Here is a 13,733-nt window from a genome sequence, read left to right on the forward strand (position 1 = left end):
CCGCCCCCCCCCCGCCCGGCCATGCACTTGGCGGGAGCCTATAAAAGCCCCTGACGGCGAGCCGGGGCCAGCGTCCTGCCCGAGCCCGAGCCGCCCGCACCATGTCCCAGCACTGGGGCTACGGCTGTGACAACGGTGAGTGCCCCGCGCCGCCGCCTGTGCCCTGCCTGTGCGGAGCCCCCGGGCCGGAGGACGCGGGGGTGAGAGGCCGGCGCTTGTCCATGCCCAGGGTCCCCGGGTGCGGGGCCGGGCAGCCTCCCCGTGGCCATGTGCTGCTGCTGCTGCTGCTGCTGCTTCCCTGGCAGAGCTGCCTGCCCCTCTCCTGCCACCTGCAGCTACTTGCCTGTGGCACGTCGGTTAGCAGGGGACCCCGGCAGCTTCTCCAGCACTTCCCCAAGGCTTCTCACCATGCTGCAGGAGGTCGTGCCAGCCTGTACCCCTGCGCGTCCCCGGTTCGGTGGGGTGGCAGGCTCAGGTTTTAGAAGTGGCGGGACACCAGGTCTTTCGGATGACCTACCTGTGCCTCGGGGCTCCCACGTCCTCAGGCCCGTGAGACCCCCCCCCAGGTCGCCAGCGGGATCTGGCGGTAACCCCAGGCCTGTGGCTTCTCACCCCCATTGCTGGAACAAGCAGTGGGAGCCGGCAGAGATAAGACCTCCACTCTTCATGCATGAGAGCCTCTGCCGTGCACTGCAAGTTGACTTGGGTATGACTTATGGCCACCCTCTGTGTCTTGTGTGCATCTTTTCATGTTGGGTCTCTATGTGCATCCTTTTGTAGGACCCGCTCACTGGTGTAAGGAATTCCCTATTGCCAATGGAGAACGTCAGTCTCCTATTGATATTAACACCAGGTCTGCCAAGTACGACCCTTCTCTGAAGCCCTTAAGTATCAGTTATGATCCCTCCACAGCTAGAAGCATCGTCAACAATGGTCACTCTTTCAATGTGGAGTTCGATGACTCTGCTGACAAATCAGGTGAGTCCTCATGTTTAGGGTTTTTTCTACAATACTGAATCCATCTTCTGTAGGGGAAGGAACGGAAGAGAGGGTTTGAAAATGTTACTAGACAAGGGGGTGAAAGCTTGGCCCTGCTGAAGTCAGTGGGTATCTTAACTTCAGTGGGATCAGGGTTTAACGCATGACGATTCAATGCACATAAGCATCTTTGCTCCAGTTAAAAAGAAACCTGAGCTTATCTGCATGGCTTTGATCTGTTCTGATCCAAAGCGCTTTGCAGTAGATGCAAGGTTTTTTAGTGAATTCAATAGGATTTGGATCATGCTCAAAATGCATAATAGACCAAAGTAAAGTACTTTGAGAGGAGTGACTTAAGGCTTATTTTTTCACCTGTAAAATACTGACTTTTGACCAGATAGTTAAAATAAGAGGCAGAGGTGAAGCTAAGACTGAGTAGCAAAATAGTCTTTTGTTATCAACAATATTGTTTCATACTTTTACTGCCAGAAGTTGCAAATGTGGCATGTTTCCAGGGCAATGCAGGAATAGAGGGATAATTAGGAAACACCAGTCTGATATCGTCTAATTTAAAAAAGCATCAGCCTAGGCTTTTCCTGAGTAAGGACTTTCAGGATAAAGATAGCAGTACATTTAACATATCCCTATATAGTTAACTTAGAGCTTGCTATTCTTCAGCATGCTAGCAGTGTGCTCATAATATTGTACTGTAGGGGTCAGCAACCCCCAGCATGCATGCCAGTGTGCGGCATGTGAAGATATTTTACTTGACGTGCCAGCCCTCAGGGTGGATGGCGGAGGAACTACGAGGGGCCTGATCCTTGTTGTGGCAGCATAAACCCAGACTCTTCTCTGCCATCCACCCTGAGGCACAGATGCACTGCCTCCAGCAATGAGCCAGGCTGGGACTCTGTGGACCCTGGTGCAGCTGCTTTCAGTCTCTCAGATGCCTACTGCAGCCAGCCTGGGCTTTGGGCAGGCCCCTGGGGCCCACCGAGCCTGGGCTGCTTGCAGCAGCACTGGAGTCCACAGAGTCCAGGCCTGGCTTCTTGCTGGCAATGGGTGCATGTGTGCCTCAAGGTGGATGGCAGGGAAGGAGTCAGGGTTGCACTGCCAGAAGGATCAGGCCCCTCATGGCTCCCCTGCCATCCACCCCTGGCGTGCCAATGTCTTACAAATTGAGGTTGTGGGTGGCGGGTTGGCACTCTGGCCAAAAACATTGCCAACCCCTGCTGTACTGCCAAATTAACAACCAGGTCCTATGAGGTACGTGGTTTGTCCCATTGAAATTAATGGGGCAACTGGCATGAGTCAGGGCTGCTCATATGAGCAAGGGCTTGCAGGATCTCTGCCTAATTGTAATTTCTCAGCTGACTGCATTTGCAAAAATTGCCACTCTGCTGTGATGAATGTGCCTCTATTTTTAATTTAGAAGGGGAAAACAATCCCATTGTAGAGATAGTAACTGTCTTCTCCAGACACTGCCTGATTTAACTTGCTGGAGCAAGTGCCCTATTTTTTCCTAGGCATTTTCTTGGCAATGTCATTTAGGGGTTGGTGCTGTAATGTAAATAAATTGCTGTGCCTAGAAAAATCTTGTTCTTTTTAAGGACTTAGGCAGAACCGCAGCAGTTCAAAATTGCACTAAAAACTCAGCATCCATTTTACTGAACTAAATGGATAGCTAAGAGTGTGTTTTGCCATAGTATTGATTCATGTATAGAATTCACTCAGCGCATCCATGACACCAGGAATATCTTTTTAGCTTCAGCAGGGTATTCTGACTCTCAGTTTTCAGCATCCAGTTCATGAGGTATTGAGCATTCTTAGGTCCTATGTCTGACACCCCTGAACTGAACTACTAAAGGGTATTTACTTTGGTCCTGATTTTCAGAAGCAGTGCGCCACAAGTCCTGCTGAAGGTAGTGTGAACTGCCAGGATTCAGTACCTCTGAAAACCAGGAGCAGTGTGTGTGCATATGTGTGCATGGGAAGGTAGTTGAGAAACTATATTCAGTAACTCAAAATCCAAAACATCCCAGGAATGGAACATCTTTCCATGATAGTGATCCACATGCACCTAATTCCTTTCAGGGAGTGAGAGGTGAGGGCATTGAAGGGAAAATATATGCAATAGCTAAACAGTTCATTAGACGGGACTGATTTAAAAAAAAAAAAAAAAAAAAAAAGAGAGAACATTATATAGATATCTCCAAATTTACCTGAGCGTACATCCTTCAGAATCTGACAATGTATGGAAAATCATAGTATGCAAAATCTACCCACTGGCACACTGAACTAGCCTGTTTGTAGCCAGTTAACTATTCATCCTACTTCTATAACACAAAATAAACCTGTTTATGGACTGATGGCATTTCATTCACTTCTTGTTTACAACATTCTTGTGCAGAGAAGAATTATTTCTCTACCAAGTTCCTGATTAAACAAAATGCCACCAGCAAAAATAGAAACTATAAGAGTTTATTTTATCTATCCTCTGTCCCTTGCATTAAAATTAAGGACCCAATCCTGCACAAATTTAAAAATTCTTTCATTAAAAATTAAGGGCCCAATTTTACTTTACTCATTTGTAAGTAAAATTGGCCTAGATCCCATTGGCTTAGATCTGGGCTCTCAAACTCATCTGGCTCCCCTGGTTGGATCTCCCTGGTTCGATCTGGACTGGAGAGTTCCTTGCCAGCTGGATCTTAACACAGCAGCAGCAGCGGTGGGGCATGTGATGCCAGGGAGCTGCAGGGGTTAATTAATCCATTGCTCACCCTGTCTCTGAATACCTGGCCTCCAGGAGATGCACAGGCCAGATGACCTGGCTTTGCAAGCCGGATCCAGCTGCGGGCCTTATGTTAGATAGACATCTCTGGTCTAGATTCTAAAAGCCCTGAAGCACATGTATAGTTTGTTATTAACTTTATTCATGTAAGTAAACCCATTGAAATAAGTGTGCATATCCTGTTGTGCATGTTCTGAATTGTTTAAAAGAAAAACAACATCATATTCAGCTTAGGAATATTGTGTGGTCATAGGAAAAACACTTTGCTCTACTTTGTTAGGGAAGTTGCTCTACATTAATAAGAGGAGGTTTACAAACATAGTTCTTGATTCCAGTTCCATTTTCAGTATTCCGATTTACCAAGCACATATTATCTGCCATAAAACACCCTCTTATAGTGTTGTTTTAAGGTTTCTAATTTGATCCCAATAGAGAAAAGTTTGTAATAGTTTTGGAAATTTGATATTCCTGTCTCTTACTATTATATATTATAATTTGAGATGTGTTTACAAAATTAGTATTAAGTGAAATCTTTGGAATTTTTAATTTATAAAATCTTTTAGCCCTTACTCACTAAAGTAGTTTCGCCAAAGTCCATGAAACTGGTGGGTAGGATTGGACCCTTTGCTTCTTAAATATGTCCTTCATATTTTGTGTTTAATTCATCCTTAGAAATGCTGTAGATAACAGAATGCTGACACATCTTGATCATCATTGGCTACACATTGCTCATGTGTCTTTTATATGTTGAAATATCATGATTTTCTCATAGTATAGACACTTCATGTTATTTTGCTTAAATGGCAGTTTTATTAAATGTTTTCTGAGGAAATGTGTATAAAGCAGGTTACAAATTTCTCCAATAATAATTAGCTTCTCTATCTAATTCAGTCCTTGTGGCTACATTTTTTCAGTTGGCCAGCCTGTTATTTTTTAGTGGTATTGAAGTATAAGTCCTTCCAAGCAATTTTATTTAAATGTTTGGAAATTTAAATAAAGACACATATTTTTCTAGGTTACAAATGTCCTAAGAACTTATCTCAAGACAAAAGTGTACCCATTCGGATATCTTAGGGCTTGATTCTGCACAAAGCACAGCGTGGTAAGCATTGTGCTAAGAAGTAAAAGTTTGGTAGATTGGGCATTGATATATCACAATAAATATATTTTTATTTTGGGGATTATTCCGTTTGCCATTTATAACAAAGAAGATACTGGTACTTATATGACATGACGCTTTCAACCTTGTGTGGGGAACTAAGTACATTTTTATAATTGCTTATGGCAGCAAGCAACCAAAGTCTGCAACCACAGACTCTGACTTAGCTCATGAATGCTAAAAATAAATGAGGAGAGAGTTGAAGAAAGTCTACAACCTGTTTATAATGTGCTCTGTACAAATGTTCCTAAAAAAACTTTACATAGTACAACTGAAGCTTTAAGAAGTCAATAAAGATCTTGTTTTATTACCATAATTGAAAAGGATCAATATTTTATCTATAGCACCAGTAGGATTTAATTGGAAAGTTTGATTGAGCTGCCAGTGCTGTTACTAAATAGACTGATACATTTTTGTTTTGGTTAGCCTTTTGTGTCATTCCTTTTAGTTTTCATTTCCCTCAAAGGTAGAGAAAATATTTAAAATCATGTAGAAACTTATGTAGATTGGACATTTTTATGAAAACATAATCCTAGTAAAACCTTTGTTACAGTATCACAGCTGGGAGGTCAAAATATTGGATCACTTTGGCCCTGGATAAAAACCTCTCCTTAGTCGTTTTAAGCAAGTATATTTTTCCAGCTGATTCTATCTAGAATGGAAAGAATGATTAGGGAGAGTGCCACTCACAGAGACACATCCAGTTTAATTATGAGTCAGTGGGCACGTTTACACAAGACGCTAAATAATCTTTACCATTGGCAAAAACCGTGGTGCTGCCGCTGTGTCACCGTAGCAATGTGCTCCTTCATTATAGCGGGTTGCTACGGCGATGTAGCAGCCAAAAATAACTGTGCACGGCACAGTATGGGCTGTTATTGCACGGTGTTTTTAGTACTTCCAAAAGGAAATATTAAATGATGGTGCTGTATGGCCACGTGCAGAAGTGCCCAGTATAGAGAGACCAGTGGATATTTGTTACCCTAGACACTTCTGGGTTTGCCCTGCTTTGTGTATAGTGAGTTATACAGAAAGTTGGCGCTGGGTTCTTTTTATTTTCGTTTCCCACTTCAAGAAGGGTCACTTGAGAGGAAAGCATAACACATTTGCTCTCTCTTAAGACAAGACCTTCTGAATAGAGCTACTGACAGGAGGTCTATTTTTAGAGCCAGCAGCTCTGACAGCATAACATTAGCTAGTGCACAATAGTGTTATACCTTACCATATATGTTTTGAACTCTGAATCTTCACATGACTCTCCTGCCAAGCCTATATATTAATTGTTCTGAATCATAAAAAGAACTGTCTGTATAGAGCTCCAGTACCTTGAAGAAATAGAGAATGTGAACACCGGGCTTAAATAAATGCCTGTGATTCAGACCTTTTTCACTATTATGCATAGCTCAAAGTGGCCATGATCTATTTCTTACAATCATTTAAAAACTTTTAAGTCTTTTGGCCAGAAATCGGCTTTGGAGTGGGCATATAGCTTCCTCCTCTTTGTTCAAATCCTCCTGGAGTATCACTTGGACAGTGACGCCAGAAGAAATGAGTCATCTGCTAACAGCTAGGTCAAGGGCCACTTGAAAGTTTTTCTGTGCCAGTCCTCATAGGACTCCTCTGCTTGATGTCCTGTTTCATTTGCTTATCCTGTTTCACTTTTTTAAGTATAAAAACACTTGTGAGCTCCTGGGGACAGGGATAGTAATTAAACATCCAAAAACTTCCTTCTCTGGTCAAAGTGGCCACCTGTTGGGGTAGAAAAGGTGCTTGCTAGAGATAACAAGAAAGTAATGAAGCACCTCCTAAAATGCATACACTACATGCTGGCATCTTGACAGTGACTGTGACGCAACCTGATTGACCTATTTGATAATGGGTGTATGTCAGCTAGGGTGAGCCCTCCCTGTTTAAGGACATAAGGCTGGTTCCTGAACAGGCTCTTGATCTTTAACTTTTCAGGGCATTAATAATAATCTCTTGTGTGTGCATATTTGTATATGTGAACGTGTACATGTGATGTATGTGTTTGTGCATCTTTGCATGTGTGTTTGGGTGTGTAGAAGTATGTTTATGCACAACACATTTATTTACATGCCTATGCAAGTATGTACACACAGCTGAACACCATTCTGGTGCATTAAATACTAATGAGATGGGAACCATTCTGGCCCACAGAGCAGCCTTGTGTCCTTAAGCAAGGGTGTGCTCTCCTTAGCTGACATGCAAGTCGCATCAGATAGGTCAGTCAAGGTGAGTCAGGGTCACTTGCAAACTGTACACACTGGGTCACTTGCAAACTGTACACACTGAATATGCATTGCGTACAAGTCTGGCGCACTTTGGGAGATGCTTCATGTTACTTTCATGTTATCTTTCCCAAACACACCCCTTTCATGCTATCAGGCTTTCCCACCTGTTTCCACTTGGGTTAGCGGAGGCTGTTTTTCTGAGGTCACCATTACACATTTTGGTGAAGATTATGGATGTTTTCCATGATGGCCTTTCATCACAACCATGATCCGTACCATCAGAACCCTGGGTTCTGCTTTCCTCGCTTGTGGCAATAAGTTAACCCAGGAGAATTGTTTCTTTGGCAAGGAAACATCTTTCACAAAAAGTCTGAACTGCATGCTGGGAGCTTTCCAGAAACTGTGACTCAGCGGCCGTGTCCAGACATGCATGAATATTTGTTTCCCTGGGGGCAACTAGCAGTGGCACACCTTGTGCTGCCGCTAGTTGTCCTGGGGGGAATGCCTATGCCATGTACACGCTGGCATGTGGCAAGTTACCAGGGGTGGGGTAGGGGAGGCTGGGGCCAGCACTAGACTGGCCCCAGCAGCCTTACCTGGAGGCTTCCTGGGGCTGCAGCAGCAGTGCTCCTGCCGTGTGGAGCCTGGCCAGCAATGGAGCATGGCTCGGGCTGGCCGTGCTCTGGCTTTGGTCAGCGCATGCTGTGGCCATGTGTGTCGCTCTGCTTTTTTTCCCCACAGGCTTTTTTGACCCCTGGATATCCAGGGATCAAAAAAAATCCTCTGCGCTGCACAGAAAACAGCAAAATATGCAGTATACTGCATGGCCACACTCATCTGGACACAGCCAGTTTGGCTGAAATCTTCAATAGGTCACCTAGAAAAGCCCAGCCCTGCACATAAAGACAAGATTGAGTCCTGATAATATTAATTAGAGTCTTACTTTTGCCATTAACAGAGGAGCATGCTTAAATATGATGTTTCCAAGTTTGCTTCTATCATATATACATCTCTCTATGTATATGTACACATATATACATACACAATGACTTGAGTGTATTATACATATACTTCCATTACACACACACACATACCATGTATGTATTGTGCATATACACTACACAAGCTGTTGGAGTTTGGTTGGGGTGAAGGGGAAGGCAGAATTTGCACTAGATTTTTCTGGGGTTTGAACCACATACTTTCAGCATATTTTTAGGACTTTCAGCTGCAGGAAAATCCACTGTATCTGATGAATTTCCCTTTGGAAAGTATTTCCTTAGTTTGTAATTATTGAGATTAACATGTTCTAGAATAGAATAATTCTTATCAAACTGATATGTGTGAAGCAGAGGATTTAACTCCATTGTTTGAGTTATTTCACAAAACAGTTTTATAGTCTATCCTAGAAATCCCATTGACCTCAATGGGATTGTTTATATAGGAAAATCAAGTACAATTTACTCAATTTTCCAAGCCTTAGGACACTGCAAATAATGAGAGAATATTTTGAGATAGTCTAAGAAAGAAAATAAAGATCCCATTATTATTATTATTGTCTCAAATGTGCCTAGCATCATCTTGATACAGTAAATATCAAGTTCCCATTTCTCGAGTGCCTCCAAGCTCATTTAAAAGAAAACTGGACATACACTTGGGTGGGGTGGTTTAGTCACGGGTGCTCCTGCCTTGAACAGAGTGTAGTGATCACTGAGTTCAATAAATGTAGGCGTATAAAGAATGAGAACTAATGAGGAGTTTTATTGTGAGCAGTAGATAAGCTTTTGCAGACTTGTTGTCTCTCTTTTTTCCTGAGTAGGTGCTCCCTAACTGAGGGGTTATCTTCTAATTCCCAGCTCTGTCAGCTTCCTGTTAGGGAGTATCTCCAAACTATAACTTCTGTTACTATACAGGGGTCTGGACTAGGTGATCTTGTGAGGTTCCTTCCAGCCCTATTTTCCTACAGGCCTGTGATTTTTTACCTTAACATTTCTCCTGCTATTGTCAAATAGAACTCATCATAGTTTTAGCCCAACGCCTCTTATACATTCAGGCTTCTGCTGCAGCTGTCACAAAGCCACAGAGTTGGAGTTACTGATACATACCACATTGTAAATTGTGCTTCTCTGAAAAAGAACTGTGTGTCACACCTTGGATGTTCCCCTCTTCATCCTACAGCCAGCTAGCTGTTTTCTCTTGCTCATGTCTATTGAGCTAGCACTGTGCACCCATGGAGGAGCTACATATTGGTATGCAATGGGAGGTAGTGCTACTTCTCTTTCCCTGTCTTTCTGTAATTGTGAGACTCAGAAAAGGTTTGGGGGGGGAGGGAGGGGACAGTTTTTGTATATAACTGTGGCAAGGGGGTAAAGCCAAGATACTCAGATCTGGATGCCAACTGCAATCTTCAAAGCAATCGGATAGGAAGATTTGATGCCTAATTTGAGTTTGGGTCTGTGTCTAATGCCAAGTGAAATAGCTAAAACAATGAAGGAAGAAGCTTTTAAATTTGGGGAACTGGTAATATTTATTAATGGATAAAAAAAGATTGCTCTGGATAAAATGACTTCCCAGTATTTGTTTTTTGCCTGTCCAATTTACTTCAGTGGCATCACTGAGAAGTGGTAAAAAACCTGCCTAATATAGACTAACACAAGAAGGCTGTTGTGTAATTAAGCCGTCTGAATTTATATTTATTCACACTAATATAATTATTACTTTCTTTAAATGCTTTGCTGTGACTCAAAATAAGCAAGTACTGAATTTGAAAACCACAGAACACAGAAAGCAAGACACAAAAATGCAAGGAGACTTTTGTGTATTATCTGATTTTATGGTTTCTACCTAGAATCCTAAAGGAACAGTGCTGCAGATGAATTGAAGAATGTGCTTCTCAGCATGCTTTCCATTTATTCAAAATCAGCAGGTCATACTGCCACAATGTTATTGTTATTTTGGCATTCAAAGATTTTGGAAACTCATCTCCTTTTTATATCTGTATGGCTGGTCTACTGGCAATGCAACTATATAATACAGGCACATTTTTTGTGGGGGGGGTTTTAAGTAGTTATTTAACTTGTAAAAGAAACTACTGTTCGTTCACAGTATCTACTTTTTATTAAAATGTACTAATTTTAGTGCTAATTTGAAACTGCCATCATTCAAAACATATGGCAGCTTTTAAAAATGGATATTTATTATAAAATATAAACCTAACTAGCTAGTGTAGTTAGAGCCCCACTTTGAGCATTGTATACATGCTTCATAGAATTTGGCCTGAGGCAGGGTGAATCCTGGTCTGTTCAGCGTGGTCTAGCATGCTTGAAATTGCAAAGACTAAAATAGAACATGCATTCGTATTTTACAAAGTTCTGATTTTAGGTCCCAAAGGAGGAGTATTAGCCAAAGGGGCATATTATTTCTTCTTTTGATGTCACACCTACAAATCTGTAGGCACAATGATGGAAACTGAAGTATAATTTGCTTTTGTTACAGTTTGCAAAAACAAGTATTGGTTTCTAAGGTACATTAACACCCACATTTTTATTTTTAAATATCTTTGTTTTAAAAATATTATCAACCTAAGCAAAGAATTCATTTGTGATAACCAAATGCTCCGCAGTTGAACAATCTGAACCAGTCTTTGTTCTCTTTACTCACATGAATAGCTCCACTGACTTCAATAGGGCTTTTTTTCATGCTTGTTCTCTGCTTGGTGTGGCAATTTAGAAGACATTGTCCCTGCCTTGAGTGTTCTGCAGTCCAAGTTAGTTCTTGATCCTACCAATCACAAGTGTGGACTGTTAAGTATAAACACAAGGTAAAAATTAGCAACAGTATGAAACAGCTCTGGGAAGCCTGCTCCTGCATGCATGACTGTCTTCTTGACACTCCAGTTACTCCTATTGGGTAGTAATGCCAATAGGGAGAACAAAAGTATATGCCTTTCTTCCAAACTGAGGACCATAGGAATGGTAAGGAATGGAGACTTGAATCCCCTAAATTCCATGGATAAACTTTGCTCAGATTTGCATTGTAGAATAGCAGCTTTGGACTCCAGTGCATGATTTTCAGGATCAAGGCCCAAATAGCCAGACAGCATAACAGATGCGCTTTGCTGGCCCTAGTATATGGCAGCAGTATTCTGGCCATTCAGCTTTGTGGCTTTTCTTATTCATGGCAGAAGAGTTAATCCTATAATGTCCTCCAAAACCCTGATCACCTTGTATAAGTAGTATAGCTGGCTAACTGTTGACAGGATATACAGTGATGGCATTTATGCTTTTATATATCTTGCAGTGACTCTGGCTAGTTTTAGCGTTGGACTCTAAACAGTTCCAGAATAGCAGAACAGCAGGCAGAGCATCAAAGTACAGTTTCCTTTAGACTTGAGTTGGGTGCTCTGTTATAAAGGAAGGGTCTGTAATGAAGGGTGCGAGGCATGTGCTGATAAAAACTTCTTGGTTTGCAGTGCTGAGAGGTGGAGCAGTGGACGGAACCTACAGACTGATTCAGTTTCACATCCACTGGGGATCCTGTGAAGGCCAAGGGTCTGAGCACACTGTGGATGGTGTGAAATATGATGCAGAGGTAGGACTTCCTTTTTATATGCTGAAGCATTGGCTGTGTTTGAAACTCTTCTTAATTTCCCATCAATGCAAATCCACAGTGGTAGCAGCATAAGAACTTGAGCAGGGTAAAAGTGATTCATTGTTAACAACTGGTCAATGTTAGTACTTCCACTGGGGCTGCCCCTTGCTAGAGTGGGAGGTGTTATCTTCCCTCTAAAATGGTTGCAGCTACTACAATTCATGAAGTAAATTAGCTACATCAGCTGTTTTTTCAGCACTCCCAGTAGGTCATGGAAAGTGCTAGAAAATTTGTTGTGCAGCTCTACAACATGGGCTAAATACTATGTCACTTTCACCTAATTAAGTGGCACTTCTATGGCTGTGCAACTGATTTTTGGGGGGCACTTGCACACAGTTTTGATTCTGTGTAGTTAGACTCAGCCTGTGTTTCCATACTGAATGTGTTCGGTAGGATGCCCTCTGACAATTGTAGTTGCCCGGATGAAATAAAATTGCCTTGCTGTGCATGTAACACTGCAAAACCCCAAACTTTAGTCATGGACAAGTCCCTACTAATGGATGCATGTTACAAAAGGAGCAGCCTCCGCTGTTTATCCCAGTAATCTAGTGCTCAGGGACCATGTCTAGAGTCTGAGAGGCCTGGGTTCCAGAGTGGGTTTTGAATTTACTTTACTCCCTTAATTTTCAGGCAAGTGCCTAAAACATCAGACCGCCAACTAGTCTTTACCTGGAGTCCTCTTCAGCCTTCCTCATGAAGCTGGACCACTGGGCAGCCATCATGGGGAGAAGATATGTATGGCTAGAAGGAGTGGGACAGCATAGAGAGAGAGAGTGACTCAATGAGATGGCCACTGCCCTAGAAGGGAAGGGGCCCTGCAGTCTTGTCTGCACCCCTGGCCCCAGTAGAGTAAAAATCACTCTCTCACTGCTGTTTGTCCATTTTATACAAAGACACTTGGAAATGCAAGATGTAAAGAGATGCAGAGGGCCCTGGGCAATGCCTGGCCTGGAACCTGTAGGTAAAGCACTTTCCTGGGAAGCAAGTGCACCTCTAGGTGTGGGATGAGGAGGCTTAGCATCTGGATCTCTTACTGCCTGGGCAAATGCCCTAGCCATTGTACTAATAGGATGAGCTGATTGTGCCATGAGTAGAAACAGAATGCACATTGTGCATTAGTGCTATGCATTGTCATTACAGTAGTACATAAATGCCACTTAGGATTTAGCCCTATATGTTCCTTTTTACTTGCTTCAGTTTGTGACTTGGAAATGTGTGCATGAAAACAAATGGTTCCTAAAAGGCTTTTTGTGGCTTTAAAGGCACAGCCTGTGGTGATAAGTGAGCAAGGGCAGCTGTAGCAGAGACATGCAGCAAAACAAATTTAAGGAGAGAATCTTACTGGCTCAAATAGAATGCCTCCAGGATGCTTTCAGACTCTATGCCAAGCATTAGCTACATCATCCTGTGCACAAGGGATTCATACTCCATTAGCCCCTGGCCCACCCCTGCTCCAGGAGGATGAAGCTATGTACTAACCCTCACTGTCACTTCCTATCCACTTTGGAAGTATAGCAACAGAAGCAGAACTAAATTTTCCTGATATTTTTCACCCAGATAGCACCTGGCTGGAGTTCTGCCTGGTCCTTGTAATTGAGTAAGGGGAAAGTTACTCTTAGCACATTCTCTCCTATCTCCCATTTACTTATGCAGGGCCAGAAACAGTCTGGTCTAGAGGGTTCATCTTCCCTGCTTCTTTTTTTACAAGGTATGGAACAGCTTTCAGTTTTGACCTCTTGGAGCACCTGGTTGGCTTGGATTCTTCCTGTTATGAAATTTTGCTCGTTGTACCTTAATTAGCTGTTTAACTTGCTATGCTGACACAGATTGTTCTGATGTCAAATGAGGGAAGATCCACAGGAACCGCTGGGTTCTAGATGAAGAAGCATCTGAAGAACCAAAAGCT

The 13,733-nt window shown here is 42.6% G+C and overlaps 1 protein-coding gene and 1 long non-coding RNA gene across 2 annotated transcripts in view; one reads left to right on the forward strand and one right to left on the reverse strand.

Annotated features, from left to right (window-relative positions):
• Positions 1 to 22: 22 nt before the first annotated feature.
• The window catches only part of LOC109305002 (carbonic anhydrase 2-like), a 23,408-nt gene continuing 9,697 nt past the window's right edge, over positions 23 to 13,733 (forward strand). Inside the window, exons 1-3 of the mRNA XM_019527875.1 lie at positions 23 to 135; positions 781 to 978; positions 11,649 to 11,767. Coding sequence (XP_019383420.1) covers positions 102 to 135; positions 781 to 978; positions 11,649 to 11,767 — 351 coding nt within the window. The 5' untranslated portion in view covers positions 23 to 101. The remainder of the gene's footprint in view (positions 136 to 780; positions 979 to 11,648; positions 11,768 to 13,733) is intronic.
• Positions 12,622 to 13,733, reverse strand: part of LOC109305004 — a 10,051-nt gene continuing 8,939 nt past the window's right edge. The window contains exon 3 of the long non-coding RNA XR_002099532.1: positions 12,622 to 13,731. This is a non-coding gene — a long non-coding RNA (uncharacterized LOC109305004). The remainder of the gene's footprint in view (positions 13,732 to 13,733) is intronic.

Source organism: Gavialis gangeticus, unplaced genomic scaffold (assembly GCF_001723915.1).
Source record: "Gavialis gangeticus isolate Ggan-Ray unplaced genomic scaffold, GavGan_comp1, whole genome shotgun sequence".
Taxonomy (NCBI): domain Eukaryota; kingdom Metazoa; phylum Chordata; order Crocodylia; family Gavialidae; genus Gavialis; species Gavialis gangeticus.